The sequence below is a fragment of the Sminthopsis crassicaudata genome, chromosome 6, assembly GCF_048593235.1.
Source record: "Sminthopsis crassicaudata isolate SCR6 chromosome 6, ASM4859323v1, whole genome shotgun sequence".
NCBI classification, from domain to species: domain Eukaryota; kingdom Metazoa; phylum Chordata; class Mammalia; order Dasyuromorphia; family Dasyuridae; genus Sminthopsis; species Sminthopsis crassicaudata.
Window position 1 is genome coordinate 1592933 of NC_133622.1, and position 24154 is coordinate 1617086.

The following is a 24154-nucleotide window of genomic DNA, read 5'->3' on the forward strand; positions in this document are numbered from 1 at the left end:
ATGGGCATGATGATAAGACCAGGGATTTAGACAAGGATTTAGAGATCATCTATATTTACCTCCTCATTTTATTAATGAGGAAACTATGACTCGGAACGGCTTAAGTGAGTTACCGAAATGGTAGAGCTAAAATTTCAAGCCATTTCCCCTGACTCCAAGTCCACATCTCTATTTGGAGTTTTAAATGTTTTTGGTATCATGGATCTCTTTCGACTATCTATTGAATCTGTGAACCCCTATTCAGAACAATTGTAATTGTCTAAATGAAAATAAATAGCATTTCAGGCAAAATAAGTTTATATTCATCTCTTAAGGAGAAAATATGAATATATTTTAGTGTTTCCTAAAGATTATGCTGGAAAAATAGTTTAATACAATCTTCTAATTTTCCTCTATCAACTTTTTTTTTTAGGAAAAATCTTTTTCCTAAATCTTTTTTTATATTCAAGCACAATCATAGCAACTTTCTTTTTTAAAACCAAGTTATTCACCCCTGTACACTATCACATTAACCTGCTAATTTTATAGATAAGGCAAATGAAGACCAAACAAGTGGCCTTCTTCAGGTCACACAGGTGACAAAAAGGAGAGATTGTATCCAAACCCATGTCCTCCAATTTCACATCCAGTGTCCCAAATACAGCATCAAGGGAACCGGGATAAAATTCTGACTATGAAGCTTTTGAGAGCTTGGCTAAGCTCTGAGTCACCATTTCTTCATCAGGAAAACAGAGGACATTATACTTATAGTGCCTTTTTCATAGCACTGCTGTTGGGGAAAATCAGTTTGTAAATCTTAGAGCCTTTTGCAAATTTGAGGAATTATTTATATAATCCTTCCCAAGTCCCAAAGTTTTTCTCACCATAATCTTCTGTGATTATTCCAATTTGTGGCATATGATGTAGGAGAAGGAGAGAACAGAGTTAGAACATCATATACTTTGTAAGGACGAGATGGCTCAAAAAGACTATGATTTATCCCCACTCATGAAAGGTAACAAAGCTGGGAATAAAATAAGTTTCCTAATTACTATTCTAATAGTTTTCTAATATTAGTACATTGCTCATAGATTTGTGTAATTCTACAAATCAATTCAAATTTTAATTCATATTGTTGTGAATTTTTATTTACATAGTACTCAGAGGAACCTCTGTACCATGGGGAACCTCAAGTATTATTAGCTTCATTTTACAAATGAGGAAACTGAGTCTCTCAAGGTTTATTTGTTCAAAGTAACACAACCTAGCAGCCCTTTTTTATAGTGGCAGGGAACTGGAAATTGAATGGATGCCCATCAATGGGGGAATGGCTGAATAAGTGATGATATTTGGAGATAATGAAACATTATTATTTTATAAGAATTGATGAGCCGGCTGATTTCAGAAAAGCCTAGAAAGACTTTCATGAACTGATGCTGAGTGAAGTGAGCAGAAGCAAGAGAATGTTGTGCACAGCAACAACAAGCTTATGTGATGGACTCTGCTCTTCTCAACGATGAAATGATTCAAGGCAATTCCAATAGACTTAGGATGCAAAGAGCCATGAGACAGGGAGAGGGAGAGAGGGAAGGATCAGAGCATAGTGTTTTCACCTTTTTGCTGTTGTTTTTGTTTTTCTCATTTTCTCTTTTAATTTGATTTTTTTCTTGCATAGAATGATTAGTGTGTGGAAAGATGTTGAGAAGAATTTCACATGTTTAGCCTGTATCAGATTGCTTCCTGTCTGCAGAGGGGGAGGAAGGGAGAGAGTGAGAAGAATTTGCAACACAACATTTTACAAGGGTGAATGCTGAAAACTTTGCATGTAATACAACCAGTGAGTGTGATCAGGGTTCAGATCGTGGGCTCTCCTATTGCCAAATTACCAGTACACTGGATCTCACAGGTGACAATCTTTGAGGTTAGCCAACAAAGCATTCCATTTCGTGCAAGAATTGTCTCTCTAGCGACTTGGATCCAGGTCATCCAGCCTCTGAACCACATAATCAGAATAGTAGAGATGGAAAGGGTCTTAATGAAGATCTAGTTCAACCATTCATTTATTGAAAAGGAAATGAAGGCTTCTAGAGCTGTGGAAGCTGGTATAAGGTCTCTGCTCCTAAACCCCAGGCAGCCCCAGGACTCCAGGTCTTGTCTTCTGACTCCAAGGCCAAAGCCAACTCCACTAACTGGCTACTGCTCCCAAAGCCCAGGCCCCTCCAAAGCCCCACTGGGAGTTTTAATTTGCATTATTTACAAAGCTTCATGGAGATTGCTCTGGGCACCGCAAGCACTGTCCATGCTGATGGAGAAGAAAATGTGACTTGTTTTCTTTCCTTGGGAGCCAGGAGTCGTCTGTCAGTCAGACTTAAAAGGCTTTTCCTGCTGCCAAGACTGGCTAAGAGAGTTGCATTATTATGAACTTCAACCTCTGGAATGAAGGAGGCTGATGGGAAATGGACCACTTGTTTTGTGTCCAGTGCTTCTAATGATCTTTCTTCTGCTCTGTTTCAACAGCTGGTGATTTCTACACAGTCACTTACCGCGCTCGGCTGACGGCCAAAGAAGCCGGAGACAGCAAGGTTCTGAGTCTCCCTGCCCAGCTGACCTTTCAGAGCCCATCACTGGTACTTGGCTTTTGGGATTTTTCCTTTTGGCTTATGATTGGTCTTGGGTTTTGAGGAGGACCAAAGACATCTGGTGCCTTACAAACAGTAGGCATTAATAGGTGCTCCTTTGGGTGCTTTTAAAGTACCTATAGAGAGGTACCTAAGAGGCTTCAACAAGGAAGACAATGGTCCTTGACACTTGTAGAGTTCGGCATAGTCCTTAGCACGTTCTTGAGTATCTTCTCACTTGATTTGCCATGTGACGGTTTACCCTGTGCAATAGCTGGTATAGAGAAAATCATCCTGGTTTTATGGGTAAAAGAAAGATCAACTCGTGGGCACCCGTAGACACTGATCCATGGCTGGGGGTTGTTTTTCTTGTTCTGTCAGAAACCCTCATTCCCTGTGCTGTATTGCCCAGCTGGAGTTGGGTCTTGAACCCACATCTGCATTTGATCTTGGGCTCTCTCTGTGGCCGGGTGCCTGAGCAATGATCAATTTCCATGAATCCTTACTCCTGGTATTTCTGTCACAAAGGATTAGAAATAGAGCTAGATTTGAAGTCTGTGGTCCTGACTCCCAGCCAGCTTTGCAATCACAGGCAAATTCCTTCTCTCGGGCCTTGGAGTCTCATCCATGAAATAAGGACTGGATGGATACCTCTCTAGAAGGTTCCTTCTCATTCTGGCATTCACTGCTTCCTAGGTACTACAGGGATGGCACAGGATAACCTGCCAAGGACTCTAATTAAATAAGCTTAGTTGTCTTCTTCATGAACTGGCTAGTTTCTGCTCCTTTCAGAATGACTCCCATTTATAGGAAATTATGAGTTAGAAAAAGAAGGAATCCTAAGGATTACTGAATTTGTACCTTCTAACCTCATTTTAAAAAAGAGCTGAAGGAACCCGGCTGAGTTGTGAAAGGTAATAAGAGGTTTTACATTAAAATCAAGGTCCTTGGGCCCCAGAGATATTGTCATTTCCTCTCTGCTGCTGCCCAGAAGATCCTAATTGCTGTCTTTCTTGTCTTTGCTTTTATGCAATTGCAGAATCAAATATTTGAAACAGAGAAGCCAAACTAAGCTCCTCTTGGGTGTTTGGTCCCCCAAGCATCCAACTCCAAACCCCAGGATTTTGCTGAAAGCTAAAAAATCCCCAGATTTAATTTCAGGCCATCGTTAGCTGTGGTTCTTGTACCTATTAATTATTAATGTAGGAATGATTTTGCATGTACCTAGGAGGAAAGAAGCTGTCATCTGGAAATGGCTGGCACTTTGCCTTGAGTCAGAATTTTTTTAAGTGGGAATTGAATTTAGTGAGCAGACCAAAAAGTGTAGTTGATGAAAGTAGTAATTAATCCTATGAACATGCAAGTCGAACGCTGACCCTTTCCCATTCATTTGTTGTCTCATTTCGCGTAGTAGATTCTGAATGCTTTTTGGCTGGGATGCACTGAAGGGAATCGAGATTCTTTTTCTATGTAATAATGGCTGGCCTTTGTCCTTAATACCTACTGTATGCTAGGTATTGTGCTAGCTACTTTCCAGATATCTCATTTTGATCTCAGAAATGGATGGAGGTAGTTGTATTATTAGCCCCATTGTACAGCTGAGAAAACTGAGGTAAACAGGGGTTAACTGACTAGCCCAGGAGCACACAGCTGGGAGGTTTTAGGCCAGTGTGGAGTTCAGATCTGCCTGACTCCAGGCCACGGATGGAATGGAAGAGGGCTAAATCCTCGGTCACTGGAATTCTTGATTCCGGTTCCGATGTTTTGTGCTTGTTTCCTTCCATGGTAAGCTTTGAATTCCATATTCTTTGGCTACGAGGCCATTGCTCCGGAGCTTTAGCAGAGATCCTGTCATCGTAGGCACGTGCTGGATGAGTCAGAAAAGCCGAGTTCCGATGCAGGCTTTGGCCCTCACACCCTGAGTGATTTGGGGCACGTTATTTAACCTCTCTCTGGATCAGCTTCTCATCCCGAATCTCCTCATTCAGGGAAAGGGATTCCAAGTTCCCTTCCGCCTCTAAGGCAGTTATCATATAATCCCAGTTATAATCTATTATAATCACATGTAATCTAATTATATGATTACAATCCTATAATAATAAGTGTAGCCCCATTATTTTGCTGGTAAGAAAACTGAGAGAGCTGGCCTGAGGTCCCACAAGCCAAATCTGAATGCAGGGCCTCTGATTCTAAAGTCAGCACTCATCCTACTCTACTCTAGTTCCCTCAAGAGCCTCCTACCTTTGTCATCAAAGTTATATGGCTGAGATCTCATCTACCAGGATACTGATCAATCTTTTTTTTTCCCATTTCCTAGAATAAAACCCAGCTGAAGGCGCTTCTGACTGTAAGAGGACAAGAAAAGACAAAGGTAAAAGCAAGCCTGTAATTTGTCATACTCGGCGTCTCACAGGGATCTTCCTCCCATGTCTCTAGAGCTGGTCTCCCACACATGTTTGAGCTACTGAGGGTTGACATGAAGCCATGACACATGTCAAACTGAAGGGAAGGAATCATGGATTCCTTAACTAGATTTCTCTATGGAAATGGCGTTAGAAATAATGGTGAGGTTCCCATGTGAATTCTCCCAAGGCTTCATCCTTGGCCTTCTCCAAAGCTTCCCTTTTCAAGAAGCCCATCTTCTCCTGGGGGTTCATTTATCTGGATGCAGATCACTGCTAACCCTAATTTTTCTCCTGAGTTCTAGTCCTGGATTTTCAAATAATTGTGATCCTCAGTGGCCCATGTGCATTTCTAATTCATCATGAAATTTCTAATTCATCATGACAAACAGAAAATTCTCACCGACACCCAGATCCGTTCCTCCTTTAAGTCCGCCTGTTCCTGTTTCAGGGACCACCACCTTTCTAGTCCCTCTAGAATACGACAACAAAATCATTCCCGTCTCTTCCTTGTCCTCTTCTTTCCCCTATACTTGTTCCTAGGTCTTGTCCCATCTCCACACATCCCCTTCCCTCTATTTCTCTCACCACTACCTTTTGTCACCACCTAGATTTCTTCTTCTTTCCCACTTTGTGCTTGTCCTCAGAGAATCACTTTGTCTTATATGTTTGTTGTTGTTCTTTCTAAGAAAAAGAGAATGAAGAAAAACCCAGCAAAACCAATCAATATGTAAAAGAAATAGGATAATGTATGCAATGTTTCACATGCCCTAGCTCTTAAGAGGAATCTGAGCGAGGGAAGAGTATTTTTCACACTTCTATTTGGGGTCATCTTTGCTTTTATGATCTTGCAACATCAATCTTTAATTATTTTGTAGTTGATCTTTATATTTACATTGTTGTAATCTTTATGTGGGGGCAGCTAGGGGCGTGCCATAGTACACAGAGTGTCGGACCTGGAGTCAGGAAAACTTTGAGTTAACATGTGACTCCAAACACTTACTAGCTGTGGACCCTGGGCAATCCAGTGGACTCTGTTTCTTCAATTGTAAAATGAGCTGGAGAAGGAAATGGCCTACCGCTTCCTTTCTTGGCCAAGAAATCCCCTAATGAGGTCAAAAAGAGTCAGATGCAGCTGAACGACAGCTCAATACGTCTTGCTATGTGTTGTTTGCTTGGCTCTATTTTATTTTTCCTCAGTTCATCTAAACTTTCTGTGCTTCTCGATACCCATCATATTCTTTGCTTCTTACATCCTGACAATTTTTCATTTTATTGATGTGCCAGAGTTTGTTTAGCCATTCCTCAAACAGTAGTCATCTACTTTTTTGGTGGTTCTTTGTAATCACAAAAATGCCAGCATAATACTTCAGTATATAAGGACTCTATTTAGCCATGACTTCCTTGGGGTATATGTCCTTATATGTGCTACATATAGCACAATTTCTGGTTCAAAGTGCCAGGACATTGTGTTTACTTTATTTGCATGATCTAAAATTGCTTTTAAGAATGGCTGAACTAATTCCCAGATTATCCAACAATGTTTTAGTGATTCCAACTTTCCCAAATACAAGATGATTTTTCACTTTGTTTTCCTACCCCTAGGGCCTTGGAGAACTTAGATATTTGTTTGTTGAACTGAATACATAGGATCATAATATAATAGGATCTAGAACTAGCAGAAACATTAGCGACCATTGAGTCCACCACAATCCCATTTTACATTTGGTTTTATACATCTGTGAATGACCTCCTGCCCTAAAGAGCTAGTTTTCTGGGCATTTTGCTTTCTTTGCAATGGAAAGATCACTGGATGGAGAGGCAGGAGACCTCAGATCTCCTCTTGGCTGCTCTATCCACCTGACTTTGGACAAGTTATTTTTCACTGGCCCTAGCTTCTTGATCCATAAAATGAGAAAGGGAACAGTAAACTAAAAGATCTGAGTTTCCTTCAGCCACCAGCTTACCACGATTCTGATTGTTAGATATATTTTGGTTTCAGCATGCATCTTAAGAGATGTTGTGATAGAACTTTTCAAAACAATCTGCCTCAGAAAAATAGGAGATGGATTGGGTATTGCTAGATGATTTATAGCTCCCAGAGGCAAGTGGTAAAAGTTACTGATGGTGTAAGGGATGTGGGAACAAATGGTTCACTGACTTATTGCAAGCTACCAAGTTTATTTTCCAAATGGAGTGCTCCTCGGCTCTGAGAAACCCACTTTTTTGTGACAGGAGAGTTAATATTTCAAACACGGCTCCCACTGGAGGAACCAGCAGGTGAATCTGAGCGGTTATGTTTTATAATGGAATCTCAGAAGTGTCATTAAATTACATTTAGGTAGTGAGCAGAGCCTTTAGGAGTCCTGAACTTAGGAGACCAATAATATTAGCATTAGCCAGAAACCTGGTTGCCTAAATCTACACAATCAGAAAGCTTTGGGAAAGCTGCTTCTGCTGTACATTAGCACTGTGTCTTATCTGATCCTAGTGGAAGGTAAAGGATATTATAGAGAATTTCACAGGGAGCATATTCTGACATATACATGCTAATAAGAGCAGCTTTTCACAGAGAAGCAATGATGTCTAATAAAAGTAGCTGTTTCTGATGTGCCTAAAATGCACCAGGGAACTATACGTAGACATGCAAAGAACAAAACTTGCTCTGCCTTCTAAGGGGGCAAAGTGGTTGACTTGTGCAAATCCCCCACTTGTCAGTCATCGCCCTTTGATAGCGTGCTCCGTGCTGCTCAGCACAAGGGGCACGTGACAAGAAGGCCTGTCGAACTCTGAGAGGCTCTGGAAATGCAAATTCCTGCAGATGGATGCAGTGAGTGTTCATTAAGCACCCATGTGTCAGGGACTATGGCAGGTGCTGGGAGACACAAGGATGAAAAGAGAATAATCCCCCCTCTTAGGGAACCTGGGTAGTATTAATAAGTATTTAGATAGTGGGGAGTTATCCTTGCAATTCAACTGCTGTTTTTTCTACCCTGTTAGATAAGAAAGATACCCCATTGCCCCAAAGTCCACAAGAGCATTTTCCCTTCATTTTAAAGAATGGCAAATCAAATCGCTGATGTGGACTCTCGTTCTCTTAAGAGTTAGACCCCTGCCCCCCCACCCCTTGCAAACAGGCTTATTAATATAAACCCTAGGGACATTCTACATATATTTCTCTAGTTTATTGATTTTTAAAATCTAGTATGCAATTGGAGATCTATGTAGTATGCTTTATACACTTGGGACAGTTTAATTTTCCATTGAGTTATTTTCAAAATACAGTGTGTAGAGAGGGGAAGGGGTCAAATACAATAGATTTTCTGAGTCCCAGTGGAACCAACCCAGCTCCTAACCACAGAAGCAGAGACAAAGGCCGTGTGCCACGGGATGTTAGCATGTTGGAGACTTTACTTTTCAGCTCTGAATCTGAGGAGAAAATCTGAGGCTAATTTGGAGACACATGGAAAGTGGTCCTATTTGTCTGGATGAGACCCTTACCCTTTACCTATTAACATATATTAATAGAATTGACTCAAACTGAAGATGTTTTGTAGCTGTTAAATAGCATACTAACGAGGGCTTAGTGGATGTTTGGCATAAAAGCTGTTTAATTTTTTTTCTTTTTTAGAGATTTAATTTATGCACTTTTTCTTTTAAATTTTTAATTAATTTACTTTAAACTTAAATGCAGAAGGGGAAAAGAAAAAAAAAATCATGTGCACAGGAGAAGATAAGGGAGGATTCAAAAACCAAAGGAAGAAATTTTCATTTCAAGAAAGCCTATATAATAAATATTACCCCTTGTGGTCAGAGCTGTCCATCTTTACTTCTCTCTAGTTTTTCTTTTGTTCTTCGCTGTGCTGCTGTGGTTTTTTTCCCCCTTTATTCTCTATTTTTCCCTTCTTCTTTCTTCTTCCAAGAAGGCTCTAATTAAATGTACACACATGCACATAAATGCACAAAGATATGTATAATTGCACATTGATGCACATACACATATACTATTGCATGTCTATGACTGTACATGTATATACACACACACACACACACACATATATATATATATATATATATATATATATATATAATTTTTTCTTCTATCACAATTTCTTCCGTCTATGGATTGCCTTCTACTTTTCAAAGTATTGTATTATTCCTCAGAAAAATGTTTGTAGTCGCTAAGATGTAGAACTGGGTGGAATTTTGAGGCCATTAATCCAAGAGTTCTTCACTAGGAGAGATTTTGAGTACCAGTGACACTGAAAGGTTAAAAATAATTATTGGCAAGTGTAGTCGAGTGACTTGCCTGCAGTCAAGATGTTCTGAGTTCAAATCTGGCCTCTGATATTTACTGAATGTGTGATCCTGTCCAAGTCACTTAGTCCTGTTCACTTCAGGACTCTGAACTCATCTGACACTTCTCATCTGTAAAATGACCTGGAGAAAGAAATGGCCAACCAGTCCAGTGTATTTGCCAAGAAAATCCAAAATAGGGTCATGGAGAGTCAGACACATTTAAAAACAAAACAAACAAATAAAACAAAACAACGCAATGAATGAGAAAACAGAGACTCAGAGAAGGGATATGACTAACCAGAGATAACAGAGCTTGGGTCTAGTGACTATGCAATTTCTTCAGATAATTAATTCCTGAGAATTCATTCAAACAACATTTATTAAATACACTGGGAAATCCAAGGTAAAAATGAAATAGGCCCTGCGTAATATTGGATGGGCAGGCTGAGTAGGCACCACGTGGCTTGTTTGGCAGCTGAAAAATTCGATGTGCATAGAGATTAAGTTGCTTGAACTGGATCACACAGCTAGGAAGTGCCTGAGGCTGGAATTTGAACTCAGAAGATGAATTTTCATGACTTCACACATGGCGCTCCATCCATCAGAATGGAGGGGGAGGGATGATAGACTTGACAGTGAGCTTAAGGATACTGGTAATAGCCTGGTGTCTACTTCTCTCCATGTTAAATAAAATTCTGTGTGCACGATTTATGGAAAAAAAGAAAAGTTGCATATGATGAGAAGGCGTGGATGAGTTGAGATGGTACGATTAGAGGAATAACCTTTCATTCATTTAATAAAAATTCATTAAGCACTTACTGTGTGCCAGGCACTGTGCTAAACTCTGGAGATACAAAAGTCAAAAATCTTAAAGGGGGTGGGGAAGAAGGAAGTGATAATGATGTTTTTGAAAGTGAAAAGAAAATAGTGTCAATGAGTCATTTATAAAATCATAAGGACAGGAGGAAGTTTGGAAGGTAATAGAGACAAGTAGGGCAGGATTATAATTACCAGGTTACATTTTAAGTATATGGTTTTAAAAATCACTACAATCAAGTTTTCCATGGTAGGTTCCTCACAAAGACTTCTTTTTGCCCTTTTTTCTTACAGACCTATTCAAGTTTCCCAAATTCATAATAATAAGAAAGAATTTTTAAAAATTCCCACAATAGAATATATTGACCCACATGGAAAATGATTTCTTGGCTCATGAAAGTATTCAAGAGTAAAAACGATACTATAATTCAGATCTCATCACGGTTCCTTCAAATTAGAATTCTCTGATGCTGTATTATCAATTCTATTGTTATTTCATTCTGGGAAAGCCATTCATGTGAAAATTCGGTATTTATTTCCCTCTTCCCACCAAATAGTACTAAAAACCAAATCTATGCAAAGGGAAAGGCAACATGGACTAGCAGATAGATGCTATTACAGTTAGAAAATTCTAGACTCAAGCTATGTCTCTGATACTAGCTATTTGCCAATGATCAATTTATACAATCTTTCACTTCCCTAAATGATTTTCTAAAATGACTTAACTGTACACAGATAGTTCATAAACTTTTTTTTAAAGCTAGAAATTGAATTGGTGCAAGATTTTGGAAGAACTTGAATCTCAGGAATGGTGTTTGTCTTGTCTTCATTAGGCAGAAGTTGACCTTTCAGGCATGATTGAGCCTTCTGCTATTTTGAATCTCCTCATGTTTGCATGAGGTGAGTTTGATTTCTGGGAGAGGCAATAATTTAAAAAAGAATAAAGCAATAAAAGAACATATAATTTCCTTCCTCTTCCCCAAAGGTGGCAGAAAGTATTGTCTCTATTCGCCTTATCATCAGACACTTTCCAGTTAAAATTTTAAGTTCCTTTGGCTAGATTAGCCTTTTCTAACATAATTTCAGTTTTCTTTTGTGTGATTGGCCTGTGCTGTTTTGACCCAGGAATTTGTATTCTGTTGCAGTGACTGCTTCATCTAGGTTGTGATCAAAAAGATGGAAATAGCTCATTCCTCCCAAAAGCTATGCTGCCATGGCTGTGTCATTTGAAGTCTAAAGGTCACTCTGACATGGCACTCAATCACAAATGGGAAAAGAGGAAATAAGGAGATACATTTTGAATAGAAAGTATTTTTCTTTAAAAAAAAGTTTGAATATGGAAAAATACTTTTATTCTTGAGGTGGAAATGAGTGGAATTAAGGAGGGCAAATGTACCAAAAAATGGCTTTGTTGAATAATTTTCTGATCATTTTTTTTATGCACGAGGTATCTTGTTGGATTGAATCGCATAAAGTCACCATTATAACTCTACCATTTCCAGTTGTACTTAATTGCTTCTTCTAAGATCATTTTTAAAGAAGTTGACTGATTTTGGGGAAAATATATATATATATATTCATTATCAAAAGTACTTATAGGGATTGGACATGATGATACCTGAGTTTCTGGTTGCCTCTAAAAATAAAATGCTATCACCTTGTTAGTCATAATATGGTCTACCATACTGGAAGACAATGGCAACCAAAAGAAGTTTTCCAATGGGGGAGATAGATAAATCCATATACATGACGTGTCTTTCTAGGCACACGTGTGTGAATATGGATAGATATGCATACATATAATTTAAAAACAAATACCTCCTCCTTTATTAAATATTTTAAATATAATACATACACTAATGCCAAGTATATCTCTGATGAGGATATTAGAGAAGGTGCAAAAGGTGGTCCACAGAAGATCATTTTAAAGAAGATCATCTTTAAAAACACTTAATTGACTGAAAGAGTAGATCCCTCTATATTTATAATTTCAATATATTTGATTCAAGAGTCGGGTGGCACAGTGGATAGAATACCAGATTATATGTGAACCAGACATCATGCTAAGAGCTTTGTAATTATAATTCCATTCTCTTACAACAACCCTGGCTGAGAGATGCTATTATTACTCATGTTCTATAGATGACAAAGTGGAGAAAAATAAAAGCGGTGTGAGACAATTGTACCATAATCTACACAAGTATTTGTTCAGGAAAATCGTTATAAAGGATGTCATCAAATAAATACATGATGAAAGGAGGGGCTAACTATGTCTACATAGACTGTGTGTGAGAGAGAGGGGGGGTAGAGGGGAGAGGGGAGAAGAGAAGGGGGAGCGGGGAGAGAAAGGAAAAGGGGAAACTGGAAAGAGAGAGAGAAAGAAAAGAGAGAAAGAAGGAAAGCAGAAGAGGAAGAAGGAATGGCATGCAGAGACAGAGACTAATGTGACACAAAAGCAAAATAAGATGTTGGAGGGGATGTAGAACAATAAGGATCCCAAGGTATTGTTGATGGAATTGTGAACTTATATGTAAACTGTTCTAACCATTCTGTTGAGCAATCTGAAATTATGCCTAAAGAGCTCTAAAACTGTACATCCCCTTTGATCCAATAATACACTATTGGGTCTATCCCCCAAGGAATCAAAGAATAGAGAAAATGATCTCTATGTACAAAATGTTTATAGTAGCTCTGTTTGTGGTTGCAAAGAATTAGAAACTGAGAGGATGCCCATCAATTGGGGAATGGCTGAACAAGCTGTAGTATGTGACTTCAATAGAATAATTTTGTGCTTTAAAAAAAAATAAAAAAATAAAGATTTCAGGAAAAAACCTGGACAGACTTACATAGACTGGTGATAATGAAGTAAGCAGAATCCAGGAGAACATTTTCTACAGCAACAGCAACATTTATGATGAGTGACTGTGAATGTCTGGGATATCTCAGCAAAATAATGATCTAAGGCAATTCTGAAGGACTCTCAATGAAAAATGCTATCCACCTCCAGAGAAAGAACTAATGGAGTCCGAAAGCGGCTTGAAGCATACTATTTTTACTTTATTATTATTAGTGTTTCATTTTTGGTTTTTATTTGGTCCACGTTTTCTTTTGCAAAATGGTTAATACGGAAATGTTTTGCATGACTGCACATGTGTGATCCATATAAAATTGCTTGTTTTGTCAAAGAGGGTAGTAAGGAAAGAAGAAGGGAGAGAATATGGAACTCAAAAAAACCCCACTAAATAGAACAAATGAGTGTTTGCATATAATCAATAAAAAATTAAAAAGGAATTTGAAAACCCCCCTTCCCAAGTTTCCAATGATGAGAAACCCCCTGTATTCTGTGATAGCATAATCTATTTTCTGAACAACTCCATTAATATAGTTTTTTTCCCCCTCTTCCCTCAAAATGATGTTTTCTTCTTGCTGTGGGTTCCATCCTCTGAGTCTAAATAACAAAGTTCCAGTTCTTCTACGTGACAGTTCCATAATATAATGTATAGAATTGAGCTGGAAGGGAACTTATCTGAGTCATTGGGTCTGATCACCTCATTTTGGAGTTGAGGTAACTGAGTCTCAGTGTGATTGATTTAGTTGTCCAGTGTTACAGAAGTCCTGAATGTCTAGGATAAAGTTTGAACCCAAGACTTCACGATGCCACAATATGACACCCCACGCTGCCTCTCATAGGACACCCAAAAGTGAATGCAATATTCTTGATTTGGATTGACCAGGATATAGCACTCATAACCCATCATTTTTTCATTCATAGAAATTATAGGTGTCCTTGTAGTTCTAAGATTCCCTTAATATTTCCAGCTGTCACATAATATATTGCCTTATACTTGGCGTACAATCTACTAAAACTCATAGATATTTTCTTTAGACAAACTATAGTTTATCTTAGAGATAATCTCTAAATTCGTTTTTCTTTTTCTCATAGGTTTCCCCAAACCATGGTGCTCATGCAGCAGGATTTTTCATAGCATTTCTAGTCTCTCTGGCATTTACCTGCATCATATTTTTATTTATATCTCAATCTCGATGTTTCAAATGGATCATCTGTAATAAAAATCGGGTGAGTAATCATGAGGTTGCTTTCTGTGCTGTGATATTATTGGTGGTTAGCTGTAAAATATGCCGGGTTTTGGATGGGTTAGGTTGAACCTATATAACAATTGATCGATGCCATAGAATGTTAGAAGAGACCTTTGAGAGGGCATTCATCTGCTTGACATCCTCCCTACGTGCTTTTTTTTTTTTTTTGCTTTGGCATCCCAACATGCTCCTTTCCCTGGGTCTTTGTTCATGCTGCTCATAGATCTGCAATGTTATTTATCTTACTTCTTGCTCTCTCTTCCTGTTTCGTTCTTCCTCATCTTTTTAAATTGTATTTTGAATATCGTTATAAAACTTTGCCTGATCCTTTCTTCTCTTCCCAGAGTAAGGACTTTTATCCCCGGAGCTCACATATCTTGTTCATTTGTATTTTTCTACTGAACTTTTCTTGGAATGTTATGTATTGTAGCTAACTGTGCTTGTGTCAGATATCCTCTCCCTGTAAGCTCCATAGGATACGGACTGTGACATCTATATTTGGTATCCCCCAAAGCACCCATTTCACTATGCTGCATACAAAAAGGGCTTAATAAATGATCATTGGTTATAGCAAATCTATATTTGAATACTTATAAGGAATTCATTCCATGAAGCAACCTATTCCGTTACTGACAAGTTGCTGTCATTTGAATGCTATTTCTTTACAGGCAGCTAAAATCAGTCTTCCTAAAATAGCCAATTCTTTGTTACTGATACTGTTGAAGTCGAGATCATTGTATGTAATGAATAATGCACAAGCAATCTCAGAAAGCTTCCATTTCTTAATGTCATTGAACAATATATTACACAAAAATAGAAATTGTTCCTATCCAGGTACCTATCATCTTAAAAAAGTTTTATGGTTAGAAATAAAAAGGCATAAAGAATATACTGAGAGAGAAACATTGATTTTTTTATTAAAATTGTACTGAATTCTGAAAAAGAATAATGTCGCCTTAGATTTGTATAAGCACTTAGTTTATGACATATTTTTAGGATCATAAATTTAGGCCCCAAAAGAAACTTAGATTCAATAGTCCAACCTTTTGATCCTATGGCAAAGAAGCTGAGACCATGCACAGAAGAGACTTACTTAAGACTGTATTGAGTAAGTGGCCAAAGGACTTGACCCCAGTTCCCTGAACCCAAATCCAGAGCTTTCTCTCATGAGAAAGGCAGATGACATAACTCATTTGTAGCACAAAAGTACTATTTTTTATTAAAAGCAACCATGTCCTTTTCTTAACCAAACCACCTAAATATAAGCCTTATGCCATTAGAAAACTCCCTTTATGTATCTCAAGAATCCTGATGGTCCCTGGTATAGGATCGTATATAAAGCAAGTGGTCAGTAAATGAGGGTTAAGGGAATAGATCCTAATGCCTCTAGTTACTCTGAAAGATTTGAAGAAGGAATTTTGGATTTCAGAGTTTGGTGTCTTGAATGACAGAAGCAACAGGCCTTAATGGCTTGAGGGAAGAAAAAAAATATCAGGAAAAAAATAGGGAAATTCCATGATCAGATGGGGATGAGGAATCAATTTCCATTCAGGTACTGCAACTCAAGTAGCTGATTTTGTGCCTGAGTTAAGGTTAAGACAAATTTTACTCTTTGCTTGGAGGAGGAAGATCCTGAATCGGATACCTGAATCACAGAAGCCTAAGCTGGGAGGGATCTTAGAACAGGAATATGAAATGTTAGCCTTGGAAATATTAGAAATCTTTCAGAATGGAAAGAAAGAAGGAAGGAAACAAGCATTTTAAGTTACCTACCATGTGCCAGACACTATGCGAAATCCTTTACAAAGATTGGTTCATTTACTCCCTCAATAACTATCTGGAAAGTAGATACTATTATTATCCCTTTTTTATAGTAGAGGAAACTGAGGCAGCCAGAGGATTAACTTGTCAAGGTAGCAAGTGTCTAAGGTCAGATTTAAATAAGGTCTTCCTGATTCTCTTACTGGTTGTCTATATACTGCATTATTTATTTGCTTCTACAGGCAGTTTTCTCATCTGCAAAATAAGGAAAATAAAACCTGGAGCATTTAAAGTTTCATGTCTCCAGACAGTTACCTACATTATGGGAAGCTACCAGTGTTAATGGATTAAAGCACTAGATGGAGTAAACAGGTTCAAGTTCTAGTCCCAATTATTTCATGAAACAATTATGTGACTTTGAGGGTCTTTTTCTCAATTTGACAGAAAAAGGATTGGAGCTGATGACCTCTCGTGTCTCATTCAGCCTTAACCTTCTAGTATTCTAATAGGGAGTGAGTGAGTGAGATCTGTAGTACATTAATGAGAGGACCAACTGTTTATGGACAGCATATTAATGTAGCAAAATGCCTTGAATTTCCGAAGGTCTCTCTCTCTCTCACACACACATACACACACTTTCTGTCTCTGTCTCTCCACCGAGAAGCATAATTTTCTCTGCTAGAGGGCAGTGTGGCTGGTAGGAGACCAATCCTTAGAATGGCCCAAATCATAATAATGATTTACATTTACAAATAACAAACCTGTGGCATTTTAAGATTTTCAAAATGTTGGACAAAATGGATCCTCAGCCTCTGTGCAGTAAGTACTATTATCCCCATGGTCACACAGCTGGTAGACATTTAATGAAGGCTTCACATTCATCTGTTCTCTGAGTTCACAAACTCCATATTAAAAAATTCTGAAAAAATCCAAGGTTTTTATTTTATAGTTTAAGAAGCTAAAGCTTGGACAAGTTCGTCAAAGTTACAAGGTGAAATTTGAATACAAGTATCCTCTATTCTCTTTCCTCTCATTTCCACTATATTCCCACTACATTAATTCTTAATTTCCTTGAGTTTTTTTTCTGTAACAGAATTTAAGAAATATTGAATAGTATATAAAAAGGTACCTCCCTTTTTCAGTTAAAATATTCCTAAAGAGGATTTTTACCCCATCTCCCAAACATGTCATCATTGACCACATACTTTTTCTACCTGCTTTCATCTTTGTCCTTTAGTTTATTGCTTTTAATATTCATGGATCTCATTAATGTAAAGGGTAGAGAAAAAATCAGAGAAAAACCATGGCAGGACTTAATTCCATGTCTTACAAAGAGATCACAGTCTTGGCAAGGTAATTAGCAATGTATTAATTTGATTCCAATTTTGAAGATCTTTGAACATTTTGCCTTGAAAATTCATGGTAATTTTAAATCTGAGTCAAATCATCTTCATCTATTTCAGTATTTTGCTTTCTTTTTAATAACTTAGCATAATAACTTTTTAATAACTTAGAAAATATAGGAAAAATACATGGTTTAATTGGTTACCCCTATCTTTACATAGCCTACTCTGAATACTCTGCAGAAAAAACATGGTTGGTATTCCATTGACGTGAGTTTTCCCCCTCTATGTAGCGCAAAATAAAATGGAAAAAGTGGGGTCTCCATCTTGCTAGTGTAGCTTTAGACACCCAAACCGAAAAGTACTAAAGAAACTTGGGTAAAAGTGTAGAGGCATATTATTATTTCTATGGCTAACTTGCATGTTCCATGGTGGTCAGAATCTAAAAGTACTTTGACATCTTAGAATGGTGATCTCTAATAACATGAAATTTAATATGAATAAGTTTAGAGTCTTACATATCAATTAAAAATGTCACCCACATAAATATGGGTTGGAGTGGGTTTTCAGTTGTTTGCTTGTGTTTAACTCTTTGTGATTCCATGGACTGTAGCATGCCAGTACTGTCCTTGGGGTTTTCTTGGCAAAGATATTGGGCCGTTTTGCTTTATCCTTTTCTAGTGGCTTAAGTGATTTCCCCAGGTCACACAGCTAGTAAGTATCTGGGAATGAATTTGAACCCATATCTAGGCCCCCTGCTCTATCCCTGAGCCATCCAGCTGTCTCCAGACAATGATTCCTGTGGAAAAGATCTAAAAATGTTAGTGGAGTGCAAGTTTCATGAGCCAAGAGTATGATATGGCTAATAAAAATGCTAATGTAATCTTAGACTTTGTTACAGTGTCCAGAACAATGGAGATTATAGTCCTTTCCTTTGTCCCATCCTGGGCAGAAGCCTCTCAAAGTATTTTATTCAGCTGACAACCTGGAGTGCATCCATAAGAGAATGAACAGGGTGGTGAAAAGACTGAAAAACATGACATATGGCAAGATATATGCATTCAGCAAACTGCTTTATATTGATGTTGTAGAAGATCAGATCTAAGGAGGAACAGCAATGTTTGTTTTTTCCCAAGTGAGGGACTGTCATGTAGAAAAATGTTAGAATGATTTTGGATGGATCACCAAAAACTGAGTTAGAGATAGTAGGTAGAAGGGCAATTAGATGGCACAGTGGATAGAGCACCAGCCTTGAATTCAGGAGGACTCGAGTTCAATTCTGGTCTTGGACACTTAACACTTCCTAGCTGTGTGACCCTGGGCAAGTCACTTAGCCCCAGCCTCAGGGAGAAAAAATAGTGGGTAGAAGCTGTAGATCCATAATAACTTGTAATGGATAGGAAGATATTTCCTATATTAAAGTATCTCCGTGTCTAAGAATTTCCTCCAGAGTAAGTGAACTCCATGTAACTTAAAATGTCCTAGTGGAGGCAGGGTGACCACTGGCTGGGAATATTTTGGTAAAAATATATTTTGGGCCCAGTTTCTACTATGTGCCCTCTGGGTCCAAATTCTCAAAGATCCTTTGAAACCTAGATATGTGTCATGGCTATACCACCTACCTTCTGTTTGCATAAGACAACCCTCTTTGAGATTTAGTTTCCTGAATTTTAAAGTGAAGGGCCTAGATCTCACATTCTCCAAGGTTCTTTCCTAGCTCTAACATTCTGTATTCAGCCAGCTCTAATGTTGGCGTTCTATGATCCCTTCCGATTGTAACGTATTGTAGCCGAAGGCCCCTTTTAGTATAATCATTCTATATTCAATATTTTTATGTCCCTTCCCCTCTCTAACCTTCTATGGCTCTACGATTAGTTATAAACCAAGGAAATTTACTGCTAATTTCATTTTTAGTTTCTGGTATCTGTCTAGTTTATCTGTGAGTCTTGCCGTTTCCCAGATAGCCACATAATTTAGGTTTTCTAAAATTCCTCGGCAGGTGGAGCAGAGCCCCCATCAAGAAAGCAAGCTGGAGTATTCACAGTTCACTTTTGTGGATGGCGCGAGTGAAGAATTCGCCATCAGTGACCAAATCATCGACATACTATCAGCCGAGGAGCCAGGAAGCATGATTCAAGCCTTAGAAGAGTAAGAATCCACTGTTTAGCTTTGTCCTCCTTCAAGTTGTCTCCTTGCCGGTGCCTCTGTTAACATGAGCACCTTTACTCGCCTTCCAAAGCCTCGGGGAACCAAGTAAAGGATAAATTTATTATTTTCCTTCATCACATTTTGGGTTATTCTGGGTTGTAGAACTTTGTAACATCAAGCTGAAAATGACAGTCCTGCCTCTCCTCCCTTTTCATTCTTCTTATTCTGAACTTGAACAATTCAGTATTAATTTAGCATCAGGAAACTAAGTTCTAATAGTTCCGTCACCTATCACTAGGACCCTGGGTACTTTACTTTCCTGGGTGTAAAATACAGTTTGTGTGCAGAGGCAAGAATGGACATTAATCATCTGGTCAGAAAGCCAAAGTTCAGATCCCAGTGGCATCTCTTGTCAGCTGTGTGACCTTGAGCAAGCCACATAGCTTTTTGTGAGCCTCAGTTTCCTTATGAGTAAAATAGAAACAATCCCCATCTTGTATATTTTAATAAGTTATTATAAGGACAAAACAAAAGAAGTATTGTAAAAGTCCATGATGGCAAAGATCTGCAGAAATGTGACTGAGTTTTATGATATAACCAGAAGAAATCATAAATGGTGAAAAGAGAAGAATTTTGTTGAGAAAATGGGAATTCAGGTAAAGCTATCAATTGGAGAGGTTATTCAGTGATTTGTAAATAGAAATCAGACTAGATGCGAAAAGAATTTGACTTTTCTAAGTAAGGGAATTTAAATTTCCCTGAGATAATTATACCCAATTCAGAATGTTTTGTGACTAAAAAAATATTCCAAATAGAAGTTTTGTTGGGATTCATATAAAACATGTCTATGACTCCAGTCAGACCAAAACATGAGAATAAACTAATGTTAATTTTGTCTATATTTAAATAAGTTGGTTTTCTTTCCCCCCATTAATCATTCTATAGACATCCATCCATGTGCTTTCATGTTAGGAAATCCTTTTCTTTTTTAAACCTCAGCTTGCTCATTTGTAAGTCAGGAAGTTAGAGGAGTTACGTCCAGAAGTCCTTTCACCATAAGTCTCATGCTGTGATTCTGTGATCATGGGGGCTTCTCTCTCTCTGGCCTTTACCTCACAGACAACAGGAAGGGATTAGGGCAAATAGTCCTTGGCTAAGAACCAGCCAGTCTAAATTAGATGAGGAGTTTTTCAGATCTCAGCCATTCTCAAAAGAACGTGTGTTAAAAGATAAAAAGTTTGTGATTAGTATTGATGGGAGAAACACCAACAGGAAATAACAGGAAATACCATCATGGTTGCCTTTTGGCTTTGAAGTCCTGGGATCAGAGCATTCGTGAGTTGGAAGTTACCTTTTAATCCATCTAAGAAAAGAGTGAGAAGATCTTGCTTTGTACCTTGCTTCCAGCTGTAGTTTCTCTATCTGCAAAGACAGGATGATGAAAACTTCCCTTCTTTTCTTCACAGAATGGTCATGCTCCCCAACCCCCGTAGAGTTCTCTGGAAATATTAGATTGGACCTTCTGATCTCAATAGCATTGGTTCTCTTTGTCAATGTCTTTGGTTTGGGGTGTCTGTGCATACTTGGCTTTCCTTTCTTACTCCTCCATTGAATTGACTTGATAAAGGAGATGAAGGCTGACTTGATTTTGAGGATCTTATGAAGTTCTTCACAGACTTTCCTATTTCTTCCTCTGAAAGATAAGCTGTGATTCCCTTCTTGGTGGACTGTTTTCATTTCTTCTCCCTCCCTGCCTTGCTGTTAACTACTTTATATTAATTTTATATAATGTATAGTATCCTACATGTAACTGTGTCCTATCCCATGATACATTATAAACACCTTGAAAGCAGGAATTGGTCCACTTCTGCTCTTTATCCCTGACCCCCATTGCTCCAGGGGGTTGACACATAGGGAGTGCTTAATAAATGCTCATTGAGCAAACACTCTCAGGTAAAGTCCTCCTGGACAAAATGATGGCTCTTGTTGCCTGGAGATACTGCCTTTTCGGACTTTTTACCATCTCTCTAAGAGGAGAGCCGATGAGTCAGCTTTCCATTTTTTGTACTTTATCAAATGGATTCAATAAATATTAATAACCAACAATTATGTGCCAGGCATGGTGCTAAGCTCTGTAGCTATAAAGGTAAATGCGCAAAGGCAAAAATAAAATAGTCTTTTTCTTCAAGGGGCTTATATTTTATTGTGGGGCTGGATGTTGTTGAGAGAGAAGGGGAGATACCACATGCTCAGCTTTTCATTTAGCTGCAATTTTGAAATGTCTTCTGGTTTCTTGTACCATGAAACTATCAATTTCTATGCAAATGTCAATTGTTTTAATTTAAAAAGAAACACATAAACAATCTCTCACCTTGCTTAACAACAATTAAGTAGCTCTCTGCCTAACCAGTGGGTATATTCAGCTCTTAGTATGGTGCTTGGCCTTTAGTAGGTGATTAATGAATGCTAATTGATTGATTATTAATTCCTTAAATTCTGAATGATTCATTATATCTAAGATCATGGGACTAAGAACACAATAATAGTTCACTCTTGTGTTCTTAAACCTATTTTTAGGGAAAGGAAGGCCTGGATTTGGACTACTATTATAGAAAGGAAAATAATTTCAAAAATAATGATAATAACTAGTATTTGTATGTGCCTTTAACATTTATTGCTTAACATATGTTAATTCACCTAATCTTCACAATTACCTTATGATACAGGGGATATTATTATCCCCATTTCATAAAGGAGAGCGTTGAACTATGGAGAGGCTAAGAGACTTGCTGAAGATCAAATAGTTAATTAGTGTAAATTCTACTTGACTGGAAAATACCAACAAGGACCAGAACAGGCAGGTTTTGATTTATGAATATAATAAAAGTTTTGTTTTTTTAATTGTCCTCAATACATTGCACAGCTATCTCTGAAGGGAGTCTGTTTTCCCCCATTTATTCAGCCTTATTTTTTAATTGCCTCTGTGATTTAGAAGTATAGATCCATCAATTGGTGGAAATCTTAATGTAATGATTGTAGGTCTCTGAGTATTTGAGATGTGAGAATTTCTTTGTAATTTTAAGCTCTTAATTAACTGTGATTTTCCAGTTTTTTTTTTTAAATTTCTTGTAATGCTCACTAGCTACAAGAGGCAAAATACCATTCGGAATATAAATGATTTCAGATATATCTGAAGAATTTAAATTGGTTTAACTACTATAAAAATATCTTTCTGATAAAGAATAATTCACCCAAGCTGTCAGATCCTACACTGGTCTTTTGTTTATGAGTTTCATGATGAACTAGAAACTTTAGTTACCTTTCTCCATCTCCCTTATCTATATTTCTTTCTGAATTTAGAAGATTGTTATACCTTTTTTTAGATGTGTGTGTATATGTATCATTCCCTCTTTAATCCATTCCCAATGAAAGGGTTCCAGAACTACCAGTCTTCCTCTCCTTCTAATTCCTCTACATCAATTCTTCCTCTAGTACCTTATTTTTATAAAATAATTATCTTTTCAGCATTTTCCTGCATGGTTTGCTTTATAGAATCACATCATACTAAGTTCTATTCCAGTCTTTCTTTTGAATCACCCCATGATTAATACTCAAATAGCAATCTTAGATATATGGTTTTATACTTCCTCATATAAAAAATAAAATTTGCCCTTATTGATTCCCTTGTAATTAAGCTTTGATATTTACTCTTTGTGTCTCTTAGATCTTATATGTTAAATGTTCTTTTAAGTGCAGGTCTTTTTTTTTTTTTTTTTTTTTTTTTGCAACAAATTCCTGGAAGTCTGGTAATTTGTTAAATGTCCATTTTTTTTAAAATTCAGGCTTATGCTTCACTTTTCTGGGTTCCCTGCTCCTTTATAATTCAGGCTTACATATCCCAGGAGAACTGTGGATCAGATAGCTAGGGATGTCAGCATAAAATTGAAGCAAGCAACTCAGACAACAAAGGGAAAGATTGTCTCCTTTGGCCATAGCAGCTATATTCAGGAACCCTAATACTGTATTTCTAAGCTCGTTGTTAGTCAGACCAAGTTTTCCTTCCAATCAATTAAAAGATGATAAGTTGTAGAGAGAAGAGGTGTTGCATAGGTAGAGTAAGAAATATGCTGCCAGGTTTATGATTACTTCTATGGAGTAGAATCTGGCTTGTGGATTTTGTTTTGTTTTATTTTGTTTTTGCCTTTAAAGTCCTTTAGACTTTGTCTAGATTAATGGAGAATCTTAAGATGGGTTTATGAAAAAGTCATTTAATGGGAAGGGAGGGCTATCACATTGAAGGACAGCTTGGCTATATTTGCTGGTTACCTCATGCGATAGGTGACTTGAAGTATTGAAAAAGTGAAGCCTGGATTAAAAAATAATTTTTATTTTTTCCCAGCACCATGGAAATGGTTTTATGTAAAAATAGGTTCATAGAACATAAAACTGGCTTGGGTGTTTCCAGTCCTGAACATATCTATTATCTTGACCTATGTGATTATCTGATATTATCCTGTTTCTTCAAGTAGGTTTCCCCAATGAAAAGAGAAAGGTTGGCTGTTTTACCAAAGTATCTCGGGTTCCTATAATTATGAGGCAGAAGGGATCTTAGAGGCCATCAAACTTGATGTTCATAGTTTACATAAGAGGAAACAGGTCCAGAGGAATTAAGTGAAGTCTAAAAGTTCAC

The 24154-nt window shown here is 37.6% G+C and overlaps 1 protein-coding gene across 4 annotated transcripts in view; it reads left to right on the plus strand.

The window, feature by feature from the left end:
* The window catches only part of EVC2 (EvC ciliary complex subunit 2), a 172260-nt gene that overhangs the window by 44421 nt on the left and 103685 nt on the right, over positions 1 to 24154 (plus strand). For all 4 annotated transcript variants that reach the window (XM_074274140.1, XM_074274139.1, XM_074274141.1 and 1 more), the window contains 4 exons: positions 2497 to 2606; positions 4915 to 4968; positions 14058 to 14192; positions 19316 to 19464. In XM_074274140.1, the coding sequence (XP_074130241.1) occupies positions 2497 to 2606; positions 4915 to 4968; positions 14058 to 14192; positions 19316 to 19464 (448 nt within the window). The remainder of the gene's footprint in view (positions 1 to 2496; positions 2607 to 4914; positions 4969 to 14057; positions 14193 to 19315; positions 19465 to 24154) is intronic.